The 24009-nt window shown below is 38.4% G+C and overlaps 1 protein-coding gene across 6 annotated transcripts in view; it reads right to left on the reverse strand.

Annotated features, from left to right (window-relative positions):
* Positions 1-24009, reverse strand: part of ddr1 (discoidin domain receptor tyrosine kinase 1) — a 72627-nt gene that overhangs the window by 43192 nt on the left and 5426 nt on the right. For 5 of the 6 annotated variants that reach the window (XM_038284284.1, XM_038284282.1, XM_038284283.1 and 2 more), the window contains exon 2: positions 4264-4418. In XM_038284284.1, the coding sequence (XP_038140212.1) occupies positions 4264-4360 (97 nt within the window). In that variant the 5' untranslated portion in view covers positions 4361-4418. Of the gene's footprint in view, positions 1-4263; positions 4419-24009 lie in introns of those variants that run through there. The other variant, XM_038284281.1, reaches the window with a different exon arrangement.

The following is a 24009-nucleotide window of genomic DNA, read 5'->3' on the forward strand; positions in this document are numbered from 1 at the left end:
CTAATATTACTTTAAACTGCTTCCACATTGTTCAGTCACCAGCAGCCTATTTTTTGTTCATACAAAAGTATGTTGCAGAACAGAGTACTTTTGCAGAACTACCTTTTTTCCGCACATACCCCAAGTGCTTAAATGATGGGTACCTTAAATAATCAGAAAGCACTGCAGATTAGACCTTATTGGAGGGAATTTGGGCTTTTAGCATGAGAAAGTTTTTGAGCATCACCATGGAGTAGCATGTAACTGTATTTCTCCCGTTATGATAAGAATTCATGTTATACCTTTTTATTTTTGCTACCTAAACTCTGTGAAACTTGGGTATTTCTGTGTGTTGGTATCAAACATCTTCAATTTGATATTAGCCTTAAATACTTTGGTTCTGAAATCTTGTTCTGGATTCTGAAGCTTATTTCATTAGTAAATAAAACCAAAACACACCAGGGATATTTTGTTGGAAAGAAACAGCTGATCACATTGTGAGAAAAGATTTGCAGCATTTGCTTTGAGGTCTTTGAGTTGTGCAGTAAAATCAGGGGAAGATCAGAGGACAAGTCTGCGCAATAATAAAGATTTTCATTTTTCAAATCATCTCTGTGGACAACACTATGACTGAAATATAACTACAACTTTATCGGATAAAATTAATTGGATTGCATTCTGATAACATATCTTGTTCCGTCAATACTGTTCTACAGTGGATATTATAATGCTTGAGTGTACAAGACATTAAGAATGATGGTAGAAAAAGTTGCTTCACTTTCCTTTTTCACCTGACCTATGTGCTGCTTTTCCAGCTGTGAAATTGCATCTCCAGCAGAAAGTCTCCTGCTGTGAACTAAAGTGTAAACAGTAACTAAAGAATAAATCCGGTCCAGATTTTCCACATAGTCTCCTAAAAAGAAAAAATTATCCTGTTCAAGGTATAAAAAAACAGGGCTCCACAAAGCCAGATGGCCTGGAGATGGGCCAGCCATCAAGAACTACCTCAAGATAAATCAGGTGTCACTTTGGACTAGAAGGCATGGTCCCATCTGCAAGTCAGGGCCATTTGTTGAAATTTTTTCACAAAAGTCCCTGGAGGTGCATACTGTGTGACAGATTCTCACATAAATAAGGAGGGACGTTGTGGGGAGTTATTTCTATTAGGAGAGTCAAGTCACAGATAATCATCTCACACTGCGTCATAAAACACAAAAAATTTAGTGGAGAAAACCTCCACAGTTACAACTAAAGATCATATACACCTAAGGGTCTGTTGGCTATAAAGACATGAGGTGTTAACAAAAGGCTCCAATAGAGTTGTTATAAATCTTGTCCTTAAGAAGTGCTGATGTTGATCATAAGTTATGTTTTGTGTTAAGAGAAAAAAACATGAAATTCTTTAGCTTTTTAATGCTAACTGCCTTTTTCTTCTTTTTTCTCTCTCTGTCGCTAGAACATGTTGTGATGTCACCTGTGGTCCTAACAAAAATAATATAGAATAGTGACAAAGAGGCTTTTTTAGGCCAACAATAAACTTAATTAAGAATCAATGCATCTAATTGTAAATCAGAAGGTTTTCTATCCATGTTGTTTACTAGTTGTATTTATTTTCAGAAAGATATTGTGAAAAAAATGTACCTTGTGATATGATACAGTCCTATTGATGTGCAAAACAGGGACAGAAAACAATTGCTAAGGAATATTCTATCTTATGAAGCAGTAAATTATACTTTTACTCTTTTGTTGTATTTATTTTGTACAAAAACTTCTTGATTAATATAGACAAATATTACTCTGTATCTGTAGATTTGCAGTGATGCAGAAAGAGATATCCCCATATAGTTTGTTCTTTTTATGATATTTATGCTATTTTCATCCTTATTTTGCCGTAAATATTTCTTTAGCCAGTTCAATTTGCATTATTCAGAAAGGTGAAAAAAGTATTGTTGAATTTAAAAGTTCTGTAAGGGGAATCAGAGCAAGCTCAAATCAGTGACAGGAGTTCAGCTTCACAAATCACTGATTGGAAATCAGCCAAAACAATCTGATGAGTGCAGCTCTAATTTACACAAATAAATATATGAGCTATTAAATGCAATACCGCTTGCTTCATTCTGTATGCATTAAAGGAGCTGGAGTGGCACACTGCAAAAACAATCTAAAAATGAGTAGACATTTCTTAAAATAAGTGTATTTGCACTTAATTTTAGTAGATAAAGTAGATATCTGCCAAAGGAATGAGTATTTGTATCCTTAAAATAATGTAATTAAACATTATCTACTTGAAATAAGAGACTGTTGTTTTTTTTTTTCATTTTAAATGTAAATAGTCTTATTTTATTGGCTAAGTGACTTACTTACCTGATCAATTCAAGAAGGAAATGGACGTATTTTATGAAAAATCTACTTACGTGCTGAGGTGTGGTGGGTGGGGTAAAAGCAGAGCTGACTGGATATTATGGAGTTTTTGTGATTCCCTGAGAAAGAGAAATAACTCCAGGTTTCCCTGTGCTACAAACACACCTTCTGATCAGTTTTGAGCTAAACTGCTTGTAGCCCGAGTTCTGCGCTGAGATCCAATGATCCCACTATAATGGTGAGTAGAAGTGATATGTTCATTCTGTAGCTTTATATTTCTTAGATCACTTTATTCTGTGATGGAATTTAAGTGAAATCCATAGTTATTGCATATTGAATTTAAAATGATATTACTCATCTAAACGTCTGCAGAAAACATGAACGGCTCTCGTCTACTTGGTGCATCTTAGTACCAGTTAGTTTACTGATGGAAGTTTGCTGTACTTCTACGAAGACACATGCAGCGGTTTTAAAATATCTTCTCCAAAAAAAAAAAAAAAAAAAAAGAGACAGTCTTCGAAACTAATGGTGCACCACAACATTTTAAAAAGTCACAGCTATGTCAACATGGACATGAACAGAATACTGTGATTGGATTGAGCTTATTCAAAACGAAACTGAATAAAACTTCTGTTTAAGAGGGTTGGATTATGCTGATCCTCAATTGGATCATTGTCCATCTAGACTTTTGCTGTGATTGTGTCTTTTGGATTGGGGCAAATTAAACTTCCTGTTTATGTATAAGGAGAACGGGGCAGAAGTGCTGAGCAGCACAGAACTTGGAGGAATGTTAATAATCTCCAGCTCTTACCTTCTGTAATGCAGAAACAGTCTGTAGCTTAATTATGGAAAGCAATAAAGCCTTGACAATTTTTTTGTTTTGTTTTTGTTTTGCAAGATATCACACTTCTGTGGTTCTGTCACTGTTGTAGAGACATTTGACAACTTTGTGCATGTTAGATTGCTTCCATTCTGAATAAAGCCTTAACAAATAAAGTATCTAATGTGAGGAGTCGGACCTCTTTTCCTTTTAATGTAAACATAGTTTTTTAAGTGGCTGGCTAACTACAAGCCCAATGTCTGTTAACTAGTCTATCAGCTTATGACAGCTAATGCTAGATTGAATGTGTGCATATGTTACAGTTTGGCTTCATCATCAAAGCATAAGTTGATTTAATGAACCAAGACATCTGATTACAATGATGGTTGGTCAGAAATTCAAATATCAGATTTTTTCATTATAGTGTGAGCTGGAGGTTTGATGGCCTGTCATTTCAATATTATTTTCAGAATAAAAAAAAAAACTTTGTGTTTTGGGTGATTCATTCTTTTGTCATTCTCAGTAAAGTTCCATTTTCTTTTCAGTAAAGTAGATATACACTTTTTTTCCCACTCTGGTTTCTGTAATCAAAAAGTATAGAATATTTCAGTGCTGAGGTCTTTTCTTCCCAACTCTCTAAATTAATCAGCCACGTCAGTCTTACTGTGATTCATAGTTTTAGTTTTTTTGCAGTGAGAAGTTTGTCTGCAACAGTCTCCAGTTACTCCAGGTTGGCTCACATTTCCTGACTCCTCTGATGCTTCCTTCCCTGACACTTTGACTGACACTTTCATAAAGTGCCTGTGCATTAGCGATCTTGACGGGTCGGGGGTGTATGTGGAGGTGGGGGGGCTGGAGGGTAACGCGAATCTCGGTCTCCGATTACTGACGACTGGTTGGCAGACAGGGAAAGGACATAGGATAGCCTGTTGATAGTGAAGAGAATGAGCCTTACGGATCTGAGATTGCGAGGAGAATTTCAGAGGTCCAGACAGACGTTTGGTGGAGAGGGAAGGTTTGAAAAAGAAATCAGGTCTAGGTTTGTAGAAAATAAAAAGAAGCTTAAGATGTGCCGACTGACAAACTTTAAAAAGGTGTCTTACTTGGATCAAAGTGCCACTTATGGTCCTCGGATGAGACCAGCACTGCCAGAACGGTGAACACTGTGGCAGGAAGGAGATGTGCTGTTGTGGAGGCCATGACAGCAGAAGCACACCTGATTACATGTCCTGAGACGCACAGACGGCCACAGGCGTACCTGTCAGAGAAAAAGAGGAAGTTTAGAGACGGATCTAACAGCTTAAACTGCACCAAATACAGGCAAATCACCAGGCTTTTTAAACTTTCACTTCCACACACACGAACACACGCAGCTCTAGCCCGAGGCGGCTGATCTCACTGGCTCACCATCACCATTAATAACTTAACTCTCTCAATCATATCCTCTCACTCAAAAGTACGTTGTGTGCCTCACAATCAGTCGTTTCTCCACATTTTCAAGCAGAGCAACGGGCCAACCCCCTTAGGAGCGAGCACAAAGCCAAACAACAAAAAGCTGTTTTACACACTAATTTGTTTTTCTCTCTGGCACCACAACACGGTGATACAATAATACTTTCTTGCCCTTAAAAGAGGGTGCAAACTGCTTTATTAATCAGGAAGGAATAAATAAACCATCCTTATTTATTCACAGATGGTTTGTTCGAAACGTCAGCCATCTCTCCAACTTATTTTCCAACCTACATCCTCCTAATAGTACGGGGCATTTTTGGAGCACCTGGTAATGGATCTGTGTTTGCATTGAATACCAAACAGATAAAGCAATAAGAGAGGAGTACTAAAAATCCCCAACCGATAGATCTGTGGTTCATTCAAGTCCTAAAAGGTACAAACAACAAAGTCAACTCTAAACAAATCATTGCCTTTCATATCGGACTCTTCTCTCGATTTGCCTGAAACCTTTGGTTTCTTATTTTTTCTTTCCCCGTAGACTAAGATACGCATGGCTGCAAAAGAACAAAGAATCACATACTAAAACCTCAAGGCAGAAACAAACTAATTTAGGCACTTTAACTTAGAAAACAAGAAAACAGGAAAAAAAAAAGGTATTAAGAAATCTATTTGAAATGGGTATTGTGAATATCACTGCAGATAATATATATTTCCAATAACTCATAATTTACTGGATCAGTTATGCATGGAATACAAAAGTGTTTCCAAAAGCAACATTCAACATGTTTTTTCAGTATAAACTGAAGTGGTAATAAAATGGGGCGAAATCAGTAGCTACCTGCAGTGCACCATATGACCAATCAAGGAACACTTAGCATTTCCAAAGGAGACATGAGTTCAACCTGGGCAGTGAACACAGGGAAGCCTTTGAGGTGTTGCAAAAAATATACAGCAAATCATGTATTTTTATGTGAGGTACTCCAATCTAGTGCAGCTTATGGAAGAGCACAGTATAGAATTTTTCACATAAACACTAAAAGTGTATCAGTATTACTTAAACTATTAGTTTAGAGCATTAAAGAAGAAAAATACATCAACTGATCCTCCGTTTGTAAAGGTTTCAATAATGACTTAGAACTAAAACTAATTTATATTTAACGATTCTTTGACATGGTTTGATTTGGGTGGAGACTTTAGTTCTGATAAACTGTTGGTATAACCAAAAAAGCATTTATAACAGCACAATGCTGCTTTCATAAAATGATGTTTATAAATTATATTACAAAACTGGAATATTTGTTTCAGTTTTTTCTTACAACTCAATAAGCCTCCGACTGCAGAATTTGAGTATTTTTTAAATACATGCACAAGCACAAAGAATCAGGGTAAAAGGGGTAAAGAAAAAACAATAATACAGAAATGGTCACTTTTTAAGGTTTAAGTCCCTACACATTAAGAACACTTCAGTTCCAGTTTCTGCAGCTGTCATTCAGCTGTTTAGGCTTGCTGACAGAATGGAAGTTTACTGAACTTTCCCCTGTTTCAATTTTTTTTTTCTAAAGTAACAATGAAATATAAAAAATATTGATAACCAACTACAAACGCCTCATACCTATTAGTCTAAAAAACAGTCAGCTACAACCAGAAAACCATTAAAGCTCAAACCAAATGAAAATAAGGATGCACAGGTCAGAGTTTTCTGGGGGTTTTTTTTTTGTTTTTTGTTTTTTTGTTTTAGCAATTCTAACTGGCCTTTGAGAGTTTAATAAAAAGATTTTTCAAAATGAGTGAGATTTTTTTAAAAGGCTGTCAACATGTTTCAAGACAGAGGTGCAAACCTCAAAAGGCTATACTTTGTTCACCTTTGCCAGTATCTGAAGGTCTTAACTTCTCACATGATTAATTAACTACAGCATGCCTGGTGGGGAGACACATCTACAAGGGAGGTGGAGAACACCCAGACAAATTAAACTAGCGGTCATGTTTTTATAAAAGCAAAAAAAAAAAAAAAAAAACTTAAACTAAAGAAAACACTTTCTTTTTCTAATAGGATAAGGGAGGTAATGTCTAATTTTAAATGAGTAAAGATTAGATATACAATGAAGGGATCAGAATGGAATAATAGTACAACATAGAGGGAAAACTTTGCTTGATGAGCAATCAAACTTCATTGGTTGATAAGAGCACAACAAATGAAAGTTAAGTTAGTAGCTGGTGGGAGGGGGGCTTAAAGGAATAGTACACCCAAAACATGATTAGCCTTCATTTTCTACTCACCCCCATGCTGAACAACACTCTGGAGTACTTTTTTGATATCTCAAATGCATCTGGAGATCTGGGAGGCTTCTTGCTGTCTGCTGACATTCAAATAATGGAGGTCTATGGTGCCAGAAAGGTCGTTCAGCATGTGGGTGAGTAGAAAATGAAGGCTAATCATGTTTTGGGTGTACTATTCCTTTAAGACTTATTTACATGTTTATATTTGTCTATCTTTTCCTTTCCCGGCTCCGACTTTCATTGTCGTTGTGTCCTTGGGCAAGACAATTCACCTAGATTGTCTACTGATGGTGGTCAGAGGGCCCGGTGGCGCCAGTGTACGGCAGCCCTGCTTCTGTCAGTGAGCCCCAGGGCAGCTGTGGCTACAGTGTAGCTTGCCACTATCAGTGTGTGAATGGGTGAATGAATGTAGTGTAAAGCACTTTGGTCTAGTTACCTGACTTAAAAATGGCGCTGTATAAGTACATGCCATTTACCATTTATGGTGCCCATCCTGTAAACGATAAAGTGCAAAATCTGTTTAATATTCATTTTGGAATACCATTGATAGAAATGGCCGTGGCAGATGTAGGGAGCACTATTTTCGGTACAATATAACATGTTATATATCGTTGTAAATACTTTCAGGCCATAACAACAACAGTGGGCTTAATAAAAAAAGGTCCTGTGTTTATTATGTAAGATGTTTTTGTAATAATACTGGTGAGACAAGATGTGGGATGGGGGAAAGAAGTCAATTTTCTCATATGCTCTTTTATTTCTATGATTTGGTGGGATGGGAACTGGAAAATGAAAGATATTAAATCAAGAAAACCAACAAAAAAAAAAAAAACTTGACAGCCTGGCTTATTTGATGATAAAACAGCATATACTCTAGTGTCAAATGTGTTATAATCAGTGCAAGGAGGAAAACATTCGTCTTCCTATGCTATAGAAATGAAAGGTGTTAATTTCCAATCAGCTAGTTACAAGTCAGAGCCATTGACACTTAAATTGTTATCATATAAGGAGCTACTGTATATATTTAGCGGTTCAAAATGACTTCCAGGGGTCCAAAAAGAGGGAGAAAAAAATGTGATAAGTGGAGGGCTTGGAAGGAGTGACAGCTGAGATGGAGTTAGAGAGAGGCCAGACTTTCCTCCCTGCAGACCCTCTGTGTTAAAGCTTCATCTTTAGTTGGACTCCAACGGGCTGACAACTGACACACAGCTGTAGTGACAGCTGATCTTTGGAGGAGGAGGGGGAAGCAGAGGGACTGTATGGAAACAGGGTGAATAGTAGTCCAAGCAGCAGGGTGGAGATGACATGAGTACATGTGTGAGTGTTTGGGTGGGAGGGGGTATACAGAGAGTGACTTACGAGTTCAGAGTGTATGGTACTGGAGGGGGTGGTTATGTGGGCATAGAGGAGATCTCAGGGATAGGCAGTCTCTGCAGCTGTCCAGAACAGAGACACAACGCAAGTGATACATGCCGCATGTGTTCCAAGAACACTAAAAAGTGGAGCCGCGGAAAGAGGCTGACATCTTCAAGATTTAAATATGTGTCTTGTTAGACTGTACAATCAAAGCAGAGTCTATGATGAGAAGAACCCAAAATCTGAGGCAATAACCATAACAACCAGCACGACATCAACAAGCAATCCCTTCCTCCGTGTGTCATCAGTTTTTCGTCAGCAAGAGAGACAAACTTTTCATCGAGTACACCACTGAGACACAAAGACATCGTAAACACAAGCAAAAAAAAAACAACAACCAGGCGTTTCATCTAGCAGGAACAAAAGTGGCCGCAGCCATCTGAGAACATTGCTGCTGGAAAAAGTCAAGTGGTGTTGAACAGCTGTGGTTAGAGCTCAGAGGGATGGAGGAGGACCGGCTGTGTTCTGGAGGAGGCAAAGACAGCGTGGTGAGTATATAGGCCTGGTACACACTCACATTTTTCCCTCTGCTAATCCAGGAGCGGGACTAATGAATACTTATGAGCAGCTGCTGTTTCTGACCCTGCACTGCAAAACGCTGCAGACGAGAGGGACAATGCCAGGAGTAGAAAAAACACACAGGGGGGACTGCTTCAGATAGCAGCCATTGCATCATTTAAGATGGTCGCTATAATTAGATTCTTCCTATTAAAAGCTGGCAAGACCGACTAGCCATGCTTCGTGTCTGCTCTACACCACCAAAGGTTGGACCTGTTAGCAGTTATTATTCTTAAACGTTTTATTCTTTAAAGTCGGTCCAGATTTCAAAGGTGCCAAGAGGGATTGAAGGGCAACTCTGCACGTTTCAGGCATTAAGTGAACATTATGCTTTACATGACAGCTGACTATTTTCTCAAGCACATCATAACTTCTAAGTCATTCTTGGATTTTTTCCCCTCACTCTCTGCCCAGAGAGCCATTAGTTTTAGTTTGTGTCAGTGCCAAATAAAAACCAAGTTTCACTGGCTTGAAATCTGAGAGGTTATTAATCACAATCAATGGTTAATTCATTTCTTCTGTCAGTTACATCACCACAATCCTCGCCCCAACAGCGGCTAAAAATAAAAACATTAGAAAATGTCCCGCTTAGGAATTCCTCACTTGTCCTGCTTTCCTTGTAAAAGTGATTATATTCTTAGGCTTTCTGAAGTGGAATAGATGCAGCTGTAGTGATGGAGATGAAAATTCATGCTGATAATGCTGCTATAGTTACAAGATATGAAGTCAACTTTGCCAGCTTTTTTCTGCACAAAACATTGTTGGGAAAGTGTGGGTTTAGAAGATGGTTAGAGTTTTCAGTGAAGAGAAATGTTTAAAGAGTGGTAGTTTCATCACAGCTAAAGTCACCTTCCATTTTCTCTGGCTATAAGGAGCTCTTGTGTCACCTGTTGCAAGAAACTGCTGGTCAGCTGGCTGAAAGAAAGTCAAAGTGGACTGTTTGGAAAATCTGGTCACAAGAAACAAAGAAAGTTAAGTTTAACTGAAGGAGCATGACCTATCAAATTCTTAATTTTAATGCTGCTTCAAATCAACATTTGTAGGCTTCAAGTGGAACCTCAAGTGCCAAGGCAGACAGCACATCAAATATTAGCCTGTTTGGGTGCTGCTGTGGCGTGGAGGTAGAGCATATGACCCGTATACCAGCTGTCACAGGTTTAAGTCCCGGCCTGCTGACCTTTGCAAATGTCTCTCCCCTCTCTTGTATTCCTCTTTCCTGTCTGCAGAGCTTCAAAAATAACAAAATAAAGGCCACTACCGACTAAAAAAAATATTTGCTTGTTACTCTCTTGCCGCATGTACATATATAGGGAACAGAACTGCAAAAGGCATATTTAGCCTACCAAATACATTTACTGAAAAATTAATTTTCAGATGATCCTTCCACCTGTCAGACTGTTTGTTACAGTCCACCTGCATCAATCACATTTTCTGATCATCAATCAGGATGGGTCTGAAAGCACATCTGTTTTCAAACAAATATGCATGGTTGACACAAACAGGAAGAATAAAATAGATGAATATTTTATGATCAAGAAAGAAACTAATATGATGGCCAACTTTACAGCTGGTGTTAAAATAAGATTATTCCTCAGTGAAATATTCTTCTGCTAGTTAATTTAATAACGGCAGATCAAGATGCTGTGTAGTGTTTTACATTTACAGCTTTAAATATAGCTATAAAAGCCAAGATGGAATTTATTGCAGCTAAATTCCCTGGAGAAAACTTCTGAGCTAAGGTACAATAACAGCCTAATTATTATTAGGTAAAGCCAGCATCTCAGTAGTATTTGTACAAAACTGAGATCAGATATAATCTGAAATATGTAATCATTGCAACTGGGCCAAAAGGTCAAAAACAAAAATAATTTATGGCTAAAAATTGGTATCTTTTGCAGCACTGTTTCTTAATATTCATAGATCGCTTTTTAAATTGAATGAAAAAAAAAAAAAAAAAAAGAGTGTAGAACCACTAGCGGCATTTTTAATCAGGTGTATTAAACTGCAAAACTCAGGACTTTGATACATTAATATTTAGCATATGTTACAGAAATGAATTCATATGTTCAGATACTTTAATTAAGTTCATTAAAAGTAAGTATTTGACTGGTTGAGGCATATCACTAAACTATACAGGGATTTTCTGTAGTACATGTCTGTATTGAAAGTCAAATACACCTAAACCATTGCTTTTATAAGGCCAATTAAATCCTGAAAGAAATAGCCTTTAAAAATCTACACTTTATACAGAGAAAATCTTGCCAATGTTTAAAAATGTGAGGAAATTTCATCACAGAAAAGCCTAGAGGCTTGACCTCTTTTCCCTCTATGTTATCAAAACTGTTTCACAGACAGAAAACAACGTGTGAAGTCTTCAGCTGCGGCCAAACAAAGCAACATGCTGCCAGTTAGTCGTGACTAATGGTCACTGGGGAGGAACGGAGTAGTGAGTTCTTTGTTTTGGATTTCTGCGAGCCTGTGAGGAAATTGGATGTGTGCGCTATTAGTCTTTGACTCGGAGAGGGAGGGAAACTCGAATCAATCGGTTATCTTTGCAACACTTTGAAGGATGGTGCTGCGCCAGCCTTAGAAACAAGGTCATCTGATGGCTTTCTTGAAAACAGACTCACCAGTTTCAGACTCTAAGAATAAGCAAAGTGCCAGTCCCTTAGGGGCTGTGTAGTTTTCTCAATTTTCACTGAAGACCTGAAATTTGTTTGTTTATGCCAGTTTATGCATGGGGGAGCCTTCGTTCAGCTTGAAAAAATATCTAAGTTTACATTGGTTAAATGGTTAAACACTGTTTAGTTTAATTTCTCCAGAGAAACAACAGCCCAGTTTATTTTAAAGATCATTAAGGATACTTTTTTTTTTCTTTTTTAAGAGAATACTGGCAAAATGCTTGTTTCTTTGTCTTAGAAAGACACATTACAATTATTTTTTTTTGACAATTTCATTTGGACCTATGTGACAACATAATTACCCATTCATAAATAAGTAATTAACTAAATCCCTAATTTAATTAAATGAACACCTAGAATGGTGCCAAATAGAAGTGTTAATTTTACTGTAGAAATATTTTGATATTTGATATTTACTCCTGGTTATAATGCCAAAATCGACATCAACAGAAACAGTAGGCTGAGGTCAGGCTAAGCAGGCATACAGAAAGGTGCTGCAGGTTTTAGAGGTTTCCCTGCTTCAGCACAGCTCATTCTGATGACTGCGGTTCAACAAAAGCCTGTTATGCAGCTATCTATTAAAATAAGCTATGCTGGAGCAGGGAAACCTCTAAACCATGAAGAACAGCGGTCCTCCAGGTCCGATTTTGGGCATGGCATTGTCAGATCCTTTAGCTCTATGATAGAGTTGAGAAATGGCTTCTTCCATAAAATAGTAAAGCAAGGTTGAGCATCAGTCAAGTGTTGTCGTTGATTTAAAGGAAGGAATGAGGCTCAGGAGATACTAGAGGGTTTAAACTTTTCTAATAGACCGGTAGGTTAAATGTTTGGTTTGGTTAGCTTTATCATTAGATGACCTAGTGGGAAAGCACAAGTGTGCTACATACTGTCTGGGAGGAGTTTCAGCTAACTTTTAAATAATTGCAATCCAGCTAACCTGTAGATAAGAGAAAAAAAAACTATTTGACAACATGTAGGAGGCCAACTGATCACAAAAGCAAAACATAAAGCCATGGTGAACCTTTGCCAGGTGTTCCTGATCTACAACAACTACTTCAAGAACCTAATGACAGCTCATCCAGGAGGTTACCAAAAACTCACCGAACACACATAAAGCTCTGTAGGCCTCAACAGCCTGATTTTAAATTCAAGCTGAAAGTCATAAAAAGAACACAAAATTCAGTCACATTATCATAAAAACAAAATTTTTGGAAAGTATACTGATGTCTAAAGACTTGTAATCTGTTGGGATGAAGTGTTTCCCATTTCAGCTGGAGCAAATGTGCGCAATCAAAGGATGGCTATCACATAAGGGTTACAACATTGTTATTTCCCACTACTGTACCCATATTCCACTGCGTATGTCTCCATTTCCGACTGTGGCTCAAATAGAAAAAGCTGGATTCTGTTTGGCTGGGCTGATCTCTAAATGTGTGCACCATTGCTAGTATTTGGTTATTGTTTTGCAGTGTATCAACATGTGTAAAACTGAGTTCTTCCTGCAACAAATCACCTTATTAAATCAATGAAGAGCACACAAATGTGCAGACACACAAGCTGAAGTCTGGAGTTTACCCTTGCTAGAAAAGAAAAGTATTAAAAAGGGGGTTCGAAATTAGCTGTATTTAAAAATTTGAGTTCCAAAAACAATCAAACATGAATTTGAAGACAATTTCAGAAGGACTGTATCTTTAAAATATCAGGTGATGGCTCCTTTAAAGAGGGTGATGAGAATTAGATAAAGATTTAAAACAACACACAAGTCAAAAGATCAAATTTAACATGATCAGCAAAAAAAGTCTGTATCCAGCCTATGATTAGGGACTACAGTGAGGAATCATTATTAAGATTAAATGATGAAACTATTCCTGGAAGGATGCTTGGTAGTGCTTAAATTCAAATAAAGGAATTTAGGTCCAAAAACTGTTGATGTGTGTTGATGTGTTGATCCAGTGTTCACAGGACCAGAACTAGACAAGATGGAAGCAGCATTTCGCTCCTAAGCTAAAAAATACAAAAAAAACACTGAAACATGCAGCAGCTCTTGCTCCATTAAATCAGAATAAAAACGTTACTGTTCAAAACAGCTCACCCCAAAATGTCAATGATTAATCAGTTATGCCTTAGCTTTTCATTTCAATTTTTTATGTGATGGCTAAGTTTTAACTTTCTTATTTTTAATGCATCTGCTACTTTATCCACTGGTGAGACGACGTGTTAATGGTGCAATACTAATACACTTGACCAAAAATTCATTCTAAACTATGGTCATACAGACATTAAAATTCCAACATCTTAACAAAACAATTCCAATGTTTTTAAAATATAAAACTTCAAATTCAAATGCACTTCAGATAAAAACTGTGTGTATAAACCTCAAGTAAAGTCTTTGTACAGATCATATCAATGATAATGTTATTCATTCTCAGACTAATACATGTGGACACTCTGTTTACACCTATGAAGGTTTCCTTCACCTGAACAAGAAAAATGCTCCAAGTGCCTGAACCAGCAGGCATGTAGGACCTCTCACTAATGAGCACAAACACACAAGCAAAAAAAAAAAAAAAGAGTTTTAAAAAATGCACCTGTACTTACGTAATACAACATTAAAGCGTTCAACATTCATCTGAATACAAACTCCATCAATCTAATCAAGGTATGCATAATTTTTCAAACATTCAAATATCACAAAGCCTAATGTTTCAACAAATCTGCCTCGTCTCATCATGTTTGGAGGAACATTAAAAAAAAAAACATTTCAGATACACATGCATCAGCTGCGAGTTTAGAAAGCAAGGGTCTGCAGCTTTAGGGCAAAAAGGATTTTTGAAAGCATGTTGCACATCTAAATAAGGTTTAAATCAGACATCAAAAAGCGAGGAACTGAGGGCATGGCCTTCAAGAAAACAGACAACCAAAACTAAAATATGGATGTTGGTTTCATGCAATTTTAGGCTCTAGTTATGGTCTGCCTTCGTTTTCAGTTTTCAACTAGCCTCACATTACATGTGAGCAATCTCTTCATATTACACTGGTGGGGATATCTTTTTACAAGTATAATAACTGGTATTAAAATATTTGGGCTGTTAAGCAGTTTGTAAATCATTACAAAAAGTCCTCTCAGAAGAAGATATGCTACAAGTTTAAAACATAAAAGCTCAAGCAGGTAAATGTCAGACTAGTTTTTATAGCTGGAACAATACAGAAAAAAGCAGAGTTGGGTCTAGACTGTGCTTGCTGGGTCACTGTGATCCAGCACTGCGCTGTCAGAAAATGTAATCACAAGGAGAAGAGAGATGAATACAAAAGCTTGGTTTTCTGTGAAAGGAGAGAACGAGAACAAAAAAAGTGACTGGAAACGCTGATACAAGAAAACCAAAAGAAACAAAAAACCCTGAAGGTCTTATTAGTGTTTTAGCTGAGGCATGTGAACCAGTTCAGAATGATCTTTCTGCTCATGCAAATGAGGAGCATTAAAAACAAGAAGGTCAAAGTATCTTGTGGGAAACTTGATTTGACAGTCAGTAGCTTAAACGTTGAGATGTTTCTTGAGGCAAGAAATGTCAAACATGTCGGTACAAGCATCTGATTTGTTCTCAGCTGCTTTTTTCCCCACATTTAACCATCTGGAATAAGATGAGTTCGGGATCTATTGAAAGCCTGTTAATGAAAGGCTTGTCTCACCTTTGGTAGAGATGAGGTTATCCGATACCTGTGAATGAACCTTTACTCCGGCTCAATGAGGTTCACTCAGGGTCTGACCTCTTTTGGAGTGTGGGTGTGAAATATAACAGGGGAATTCAGCACAACTGAGGCAACATTGGTGTGTTAAAATGATATTGTTGGACAGTGTTATCTTTAGAGTTGATGTGTTACATTCAGTGCCCTAGATTCAGCTTGCACTCTACCTAACCAATGGAAGATTATGGAAAAAAATATGGAATTGAAGGATTTCTGATTTCCAATTTAACGGGTTAAATGTTGGTGTAAATGCATTAGTGCCTAGTCTATTAGTTTATTATTTATTCATTCTTCCATCTCTATATCTATTCAATCTTTTAGCCCATTTAGGTTGATCAAGTGTCAACGGTTTTTGATGTTACTGTCAGTTTAGTTCTTCTAATTAACCATCCATTTTTCCTTATCCATACAGTAGCAGCCATTCAAATGGCCATTTCCAGTCAAACGCCAGCCGAATGGCAGCCCACTTCCTTGCAACTCCCAACAAAATCCCCTCCAACTTCCAGCCACAGGCCTTCTCTGGGCGTGAAATGTCTTTTACTCTGACCATTTCACTGAATTACAGGGACTGATCAGGAGATGACGCTTCCCTTTAGATCTTAATGTCCACAAATCATGACAGAAAGAAATTTGTAGAACAAAGATTGGAATTGTAGGGGACCAGCCAAGGACCAGCTAAGGGCCCATCAAGGAAAGTGGGGACATTTTGAATAGCTACTACTGTACATCTATGACCCTTCTATCCATTTGTCAATCATTCATCCAACATATCAGGTACATCATTAATTGCTTTCTGTTGGATAATATTGAAATAAAGATGGTTATTTATTGATGACCCACATTTTCCAGGGACTTTATTTTCTGTGCAACAACACAATGACCCCATCACACTTAGAAACCCTGTGTAAGGAGCCCCACCCTACTACCATCAGACTCTACAATGATACTCTGAAATAACCTTGTGTAATAATAACAATTATTACCAATTAACTGTATTTGCACCGCAGCAGATTAAACCTCAATGTATATAAGATCACTCTATTGCATATAAGAAACCTTAAATGAGATCGTTAACATCCTATCTTATTTTATCTAATGGCTTTTTTGCCGTTTCAGCATGTGAGCAACTTAATATGAACATGCAGAAATTGAGAGCAGTTGCAGTTCATAAAACTGTAGAGTTTAATGCATCCATCCTGCATATTGTCTCTGGCGATCCATCTGTTTGTTCATAATCCATCCATCAGCAGCCACTCTGTTGATGTATTTATACATACAGCTATCTGTCTGCAATCTGTCCTTTCATGCCCCCCCCCCCATCCATCTAATGGCTTTTTATTCAAAAAGTTGTCAACATGTCCATCCATCCATCTTTTTGTTTATCATCCATTCAGCCATGTGTCCCTAAACCTATTCCTCACTCTTGTCATCTGTCCATCCATCAAACTGATTTTGCAGGTTTTATATTTAAAACCTGGTTCCTCAGAAATACCTGTCATGAATGCAAAGGTTTTTCCTATTTTTTATTTTTACTTTAAAATAATAACACAAAAAGGGGTTCTACTGGCAACCTGTCCAGGGTGTACCCCGCCTTTCACCCATAGAGTGCGGGAGATAGGCACTGGCCCCACTGCGACACTGATGGAATAAGTGGGAGAAAACAGATGGATGGACAGACGGATGGATGGACAGATGGATGGAAAGGGGCTCTAAAAATGTGCATGAAGTTCTGGCAGAGAAAACTTGAAGGAACCCTGAATATGGGAGCTTACTGGGAGCTGTCAGAAAACAAGCGACGGTTAGAGGGGAAGATGGGCTGAAAGCAGAAACGTGACAGCACTATGCTACTTATGCAACATACAGAAGTAAAACAGGCACAGAAGGACAAGAAGATCATCACAAAGGCAAATTCCCAACGGTATTCCCACTAAATAAATCTAGGAATGACAGAACAAGTGTGAGAAAAATCTGTTAGCCTTGCAGCAGTTTGACAGTTACACATTCAGAGAGCAGCTGAGAGTTGAGCTGAAACTCCTAGTTGGTGAACAGGAAAAGACAAGGATGGAGAGAGAGGAATGACAAGCACAGCGAGATCAAGTCAAACATGAATGAGATCAGTGAGACTTTGCCTTTGAGTCAAAGTGAGAAAAACAGGCAGGCCTAACCCAGCCCTCCAACAGATGTCTTCGGCTCTTTCTAATTACTTCCAAGAAATCTAAGTGTTTCTGACATGTCTTTGAACTGTTTAATGTTTAGCGAAGGCAGGCATATAAATAAATTTCACACACACGAAAAGCAAACAAGGGATTGAAAATGTGGCGACCTGGTTAATAGAAAGTCTGAGCTTTGCTGAAACCCTCGCCACACAAACACCTCTCTGTTAAAAGCCTCAGGCACAGGCTGATACCTCTATCACACTGCCAGCCTTCCTCCTCCCTCTCATCAGAAAAAAAAGCTAAATTACACAGTGCACAACGGTTTCCTGATGGTAATGTACCCCTTCAAACCTGGAGGAAGGAGGGGAGAGAGATAGACACATCCAGCCCACTCAATGTGGCTGTTGTTGCAGCTCACATTTGTCATTTACAGAGGGGACATATTCAAAAAGAAAAGTAGCCTTTGATGTTTAACACGGTTGTCTAATATATCCCATGAAGGTTTGAAAATTGTCTGCATTGCCAGGAGCCATTACTGTGTATTAGAAGTGTCCTGAACCACAGGAGGTACGTTGTGTGCTGCAAAGTTGACTGAAAACATAGCTTTTAATGGTGTGAAGGTTTGAAATGAGAAAATAAAGACCACATACTGGTTTCTGACTACATGTTCATAAATTAGGACACTAAAAAGCTTTATTAACTATATTTCATATCAATTTTAGCAATACAAAAGGCTTAAGAAGCAAAGCAATTAAAATAGAAAAAAGACTTCCAACTTTAAACAAATACAGTTTCTGATGTAGATTAAATTATTAATATTTCCTCAAACGTCAATCAGGTGAACCGATTAACAACACTGTTACTGACGGCCTTGCCTGGTCAAACCTCAGAGGTTTAGTTAATAGTGCTCCTGAATGCTGCAGAGAGTGAACACTGTGGGGAGGTCCAGAGAGCTGTTAAAAGCCTTTAGCCAGGAAAACACTGTACGATTTTTTGCCTTTTTTGGGACGTTTCTCCAGTCGTGCAAAACTTTTACCCTGATCGTGCGTCGTATAGTGTACAGTGGCTAACGAGGGGCGATCAGCCTCTCACGACAACCTCCCGATCAGGTATAGTAAGGCTTGAAATTCAGTCGACCTTTGTAAGGTCGCATCAGAGTGTGGGGTCGCACAGTGTAAGAACGTGCATAGTGAGCTGTGAACTTTTAAACCCCACAGTTTAGTCGTACAGTTTGAGCTGTAGCTGTGAGCAACGATTGTATGCCCGGCTTTAATAAGAAGACTGTAGGTGCTTGTAGGTATGGGCGTTCAAAAGGAAAAGATACCAACTATAGCATGGAGCTAGAAGAGTCATGGTTGGGGGGGCTTTACTGACCAATTCACTATCAAAGAATCCACCATGAATGAAAAGTGAGGGGAAAAAAGCTGAAGCAAAACTGAATGCTACAACATGAAAATGACAAAACATACCAACAAATCTCCCAGTCCTTTGACAACTGTCCTTGGTGGGTTTACTCCTTTTATGACTGGCTTTGGCTCAGCTGGTAGTCATCTTGCATTCAGACGGTTGTGGGTTTAAATTCAGTTCCTGCTTGTCACAGGTCATCATGCCCATGTGCCAGGGTCAGAAACCCAACTATAGGTTGCCTAGACATCTGCACATTAGGATGAATGTGTACATCAGTATGTGTTACTGGAAAATAGTCAATATGACAAAACAAAGCAATGCAGCTTTTATATGTATTGCATTTACCATGAAGATGCTGCCTGATGAGTTAAAACAAAATGAAACTGTGCAAGCATCTTGCAACTAAAAGTGAGGAATGGGTTTAGGGAAGCCTTGATGAGATGGATCAGAGATATCTTGTGGATTGGTTTTAATAATCTCACCAAAGTAACCTCAGTCAGTTTCACCACTGACTGGGGGAGTGGTGTCTGAACATGAGACACAAAGATTTATTAACCGTCTATAGCTGAATAAGTGGCCGCTGTTAAGTTTGTTTTCTCAGACATGTCAGTGCGCTAAAATGATGCTGCTACCAACTACAGACAGGCCCAATAAGCCGACTGTGAGACAGCCACAATCATTTCCAAAGAACTATAACATTTAGAAAAGCAGGAGGACATATTTCCTTGGTTTTCATATGACAACCTGGGACAGAATCCAATAGTCTCTTGGTGGACTTGGGTGCAGTTTAGAACAAACATTTCTAGTTCCATTTTATTTTTATTGCTTAAAACTTTTGGGGCAGTGTTTATTTGTATGGCTAATAGCCTTTATTTAATTTCATTTTGTTACTAGTGGGCTGGTTTTCACTACCAGCCAGAAATCTATTGGTAAACAAAATCCCAAACATCAATTTAAAGTGAAGGCTGGTCCTTAGTTACTTTTCACACAATGATTTTTCACATAATTTCTTCTATTCAAACAGCAGACCTACGGTGAACAGCTCATGACCTAACTTCTGGTCACTGCATGATAGCCCCATTAGTCTTTTATGGAGTATGCAGGTATAGCAGGGATGAGCTGAAGAAACTGAGCTTTTGAATTATTTTCCTTCAGACCACCATAGGTATGCAAAATGAAAGGAAATTGGTCTACATTTTATGAGTGACTATTTAGTTTTATCATCAAAGAGCAATAGGATCCTTGTAACACCTTATGGGTAACTGCCTTCACTCTAAATGTCACACTATTTTTTAAGTAAAAGTTTTTTATTCTATTTTAAGCAACATAAAAAAAGTATTTAGATGAGGTTGGAGAGTCAAGTTTAACTCATTTTAAATGCCTGAACTGAATTTAGAAAGTAGTTCTCGTTAAATGTGAACTGACACAACACTTGCTCCTTCCATCTTTTATAGAGGTCAATCTTTTTCCAACAGAAACAACCTCAGCGTCTAACAACTTGCTGAAATGTGTGAAGGGAGCAGGTTTCAAGGCTGGTTTCAGCTGGATGCCTTCTCTCGTCAGATCATTAACTGAACATCATACATTTTAAGAGAGGGGCAAGTAAAATTCTTTTGTTGCTCCAGAGCAAGGCAAATAACCTCAAATGATTTCCCAAGGGTCACAGTTTGTTTAAAATGAAAAAAATATATATTTTAAAAAATGTAAGGAAAAGGGGAGTCTGAAGAACCTGTGTCAGACATTTCAAGTCCACTTCTCCTTTAGGCTGCCTAAGCTGTTACAAGCAAAGAAGGCTGAATCCCCTGCTGAGGTGTCAGCTGCAGGGTTGCATTGTGTGTAAGGCAGGTTCTGGGTGCTGACATGGGGAAAAAGGGGGTAGTAACTGTACATCAAAGCCTAACAGTGCTGTAGGAGTGAATCGCCTCACAGTTATTTTTCATGAAGTCATAAAACATTTATTACAGATGAGAAATTATAAATTGGGGAGCTGATACCTTTCTGCTCCTTGATTTCTGTGCTTACTGGTGTTACTGAAGCTCACAAAAACAAAAGAACTTTAGACCGATTGATGTTATCTATTGTTACGACTCATCCTAACACGGATGGCATTGTGGGAAAGCACACAGAAAGAAGGTCTGTGGTTAAAATCTCGGCCGGAGTTGTTTCCAAGTCGATTTTTCTATGTTCTCCGGATGTACACTTGGGTTTTCTCCAGGTACTCTGGTTTCCTCCCACAGTCAAAAACATGAATGTTAGATTAATTTGATATTCTGATCGCAGGAGTTTATGTGTGCTCCCATGTCTGGCTTTCTCATTGAATCTCTCCAAGTGATCATAGTAAAGGTAATTTATTATTTCATGACTCTTCAATCAATAAGCTGTAACCAGAACTCAGATGGACTCTGTTTTTTTTTTAAACTTCAAAGTTTAGTCCTTGAATTGTCCTGGTCTGTTTTTCTATTTTTGATTTTGCACCACCTATAACATTGAGGTGATGCAGATGGACAACCTAAAGGTAATTTTCACTTTGCTTTCTGCATCCTATTGATATCACTGTCTCTAGAGTCAAACAAGGTGGTAGTTGGATCATTATGTGGGGATACTTTCTGTTAAAGCACATACACTATATTGCCAAAAGTATTTGCTCACCTGCCTTGACTCACATATGAGCTTAAGTGACATCCCGTTCCTAATCCATAGGGTTCAATATGACGTCGGTCCACCCTTTGCAGCTAGAACAGCTTCAACTCTTCTGGGAAGGCTGTCCACAAGGTTTAGGAGTGTGTTTATGGGAATTTTTGACCATTCTTCCAGAAGCGCATTTGTGAGGTCGCACACTGATGTTGGACGAGAAGGCCTGGCTCTCAGTCTCCGCTCTAATTCATCCCAAAGGTGTTCTATCGGGTTGAGGTCAGGACTCTGTGCAGGCCAGTCAAGTTCATCCACACCAGACTCTGTCATCCATGTCTTTATGGACCTTGCTTTGTGCACTGGTGCACAGTCATGTTGGAAGAGGAAGGGGCCAGCTCCAAACTGTTCCCACAAAGTTGGGAGCATGGAATTGTCCAAAATGTCTTGGTATGCTGAAGCATTCAGAGTTCCTTTCACTGGAACTAAGGGGCCAAGCCCAGCTCCTGAAAAACAACCCCACACCATAATCCCCCCTCCACCAAACTTTACACTTGGCACAATGCAGTCAGACAAGTACCGTTCTCCTGGCAACCGCCAAACCCAGACCCGTCCATCAGATTGCCAGATGGAGAAGCGCGATTCGTCACTCCAGAGAACGCGTCTCCACTGCTCTAGAGTCCAGTGGCGGCGTGCTTTACACCACCGCATCCGACGCTTTGCATTGCACTTGGTGATGTATGGCTTGGATGCAGCTGCTCGACCATGGAAACCCATTCCATGAAGCTCTCTGCGCACTGTTCTTGAGCTAATCTGAAGGCCACATGAAGTTTGGAGGTCTGTAGTGATTGACTCTGCAGAAAGTTGGCGACCTCTTCGCACTATGCGCTTCAGCATCCGCTGACCCCGCTCCGTCAGTTTACGTGGCCTACCACTTCGTGGCTGAGTTGCTGTCGTTCCCAAACACTTCCATTTTCTTATAATACAGCTGACAGTTGACTGTGGAATATTTAGGAGCGAGGAAATTTCACGACTGGATTTGTTGCACAGGTGGCATCCTATCACAGTTCCACGCTGGAATTCACTGAGCTCCTGAGAGCGACCCATTCTTTCACAAATGTTTGTAAAAACAGTCTGCATGCCTAGGTGCTTGAATTTATACACCTGTGGCCATGGAAGTGATTGGAACACCTGATTCCAATAATTTGGATGGGTGAGCAAATACTTTTGGCAATATAGTGTATATAGGGAGCATTTCTGATTATTTTTTAGACTGCTCAGAATCTCTGCCCAGAAAAGAGTTTATCATTAAGTAGGATAACCTGAGGAATGCTGCCAGTGAAACATTTACAGTTATGGCACTGGGAATACTCTGGTTCTGCTACTTTAAAACCAGGTACCAGTATGAATTCAGGAGAAAGAATGGCTGATATAACACCTAGGATTTTAACCTAAAAGTTACTCTATAGAACCAAAACAAAAAGCAACTCTCGATTTAACTTTTTTTTACAAATTGCACCATGTTGAGATACCTTTAAATTTTATGTATCTCTTTGGAATCATATGTTATAAACCAACACAAACCAGCTCAAGAAATTAAAAGGAGAAGGATAAACAATTCTCAAAATTTGTTAAGCATCAAAAAAGTAAGGATTTCATTTGTATTTACGTCTGAGTAAACATCCTTAGAAACATGTTTCCCTGTTATCACAGCTGCAAGGGTTTTAGGTTTTGTGTCGAAAAGCTTTCCACATCTACAGAATGAAACTAGGGTTTTTTTTCTAAACAGCAGGATAAGTCAGAGAGGATGGAAAGAATCTCTTATTAGCAATTTTAAAGTTTTGCCACAGATTGTGATTTATTTTCCACTTTACACGCATTGCTATTGGCCCGTCCACCAGTTTAAATAGAGGGTCATGTTTTTGTAGATTTGCACATAGTGTTTTTCTTTTTTTGTTGTTTTCTTCAGATGATAGACTAAACTGTGTGCAGGAGAATTTAACACAGCTATAAACCTTTCCACAATCTATCTTCTGTGTTTCTTGGTTTTCATGAAGCTCATTGTTCACTCAAGTTCTCCCAGAAACCTCTGAAGTCTTCACAAACCAGCCTGATTCATAGCTCACTCTACTGTATCACCAGTTAGTTGATCTCTGAAGGCAAATTGATTGCACCACACTCTTCTAGGGGTGTGAAAGTAAAAAGGATAGAATACTAACACCAATTACATTATTTTTATTTCTATCTGTAAAGCATTTTGAAAGCAAAGTCTCACAATATAAGCCACTTAAATGCTTATTAATTGTTGAAAATCCAAATTAAATACATAGAAGTTTAGATTTCTTAATGTAACAAAAAGACAAAAAAAAAAAAAGAAATAGTCATAAACTCCTTTATTAGAGAGGGAACTGTATCTAAAGACTTTAGGAACTGGTATTGGGAATAAATGCAGGGATGTGTGTGGGGCCAACTTTAGACAAAAAGAACATTTATTTTTCATTATATCATATCCTTCACTGATGAACAGAAT

This window comes from Cyprinodon tularosa, unplaced genomic scaffold (genome assembly GCF_016077235.1).
Source record: "Cyprinodon tularosa strain WSP-4 unplaced genomic scaffold, ASM1607723v1 ctg2, whole genome shotgun sequence".
In the NCBI taxonomy this organism is placed as follows: Eukaryota; Metazoa; Chordata; class Actinopteri; order Cyprinodontiformes; family Cyprinodontidae; genus Cyprinodon; species Cyprinodon tularosa.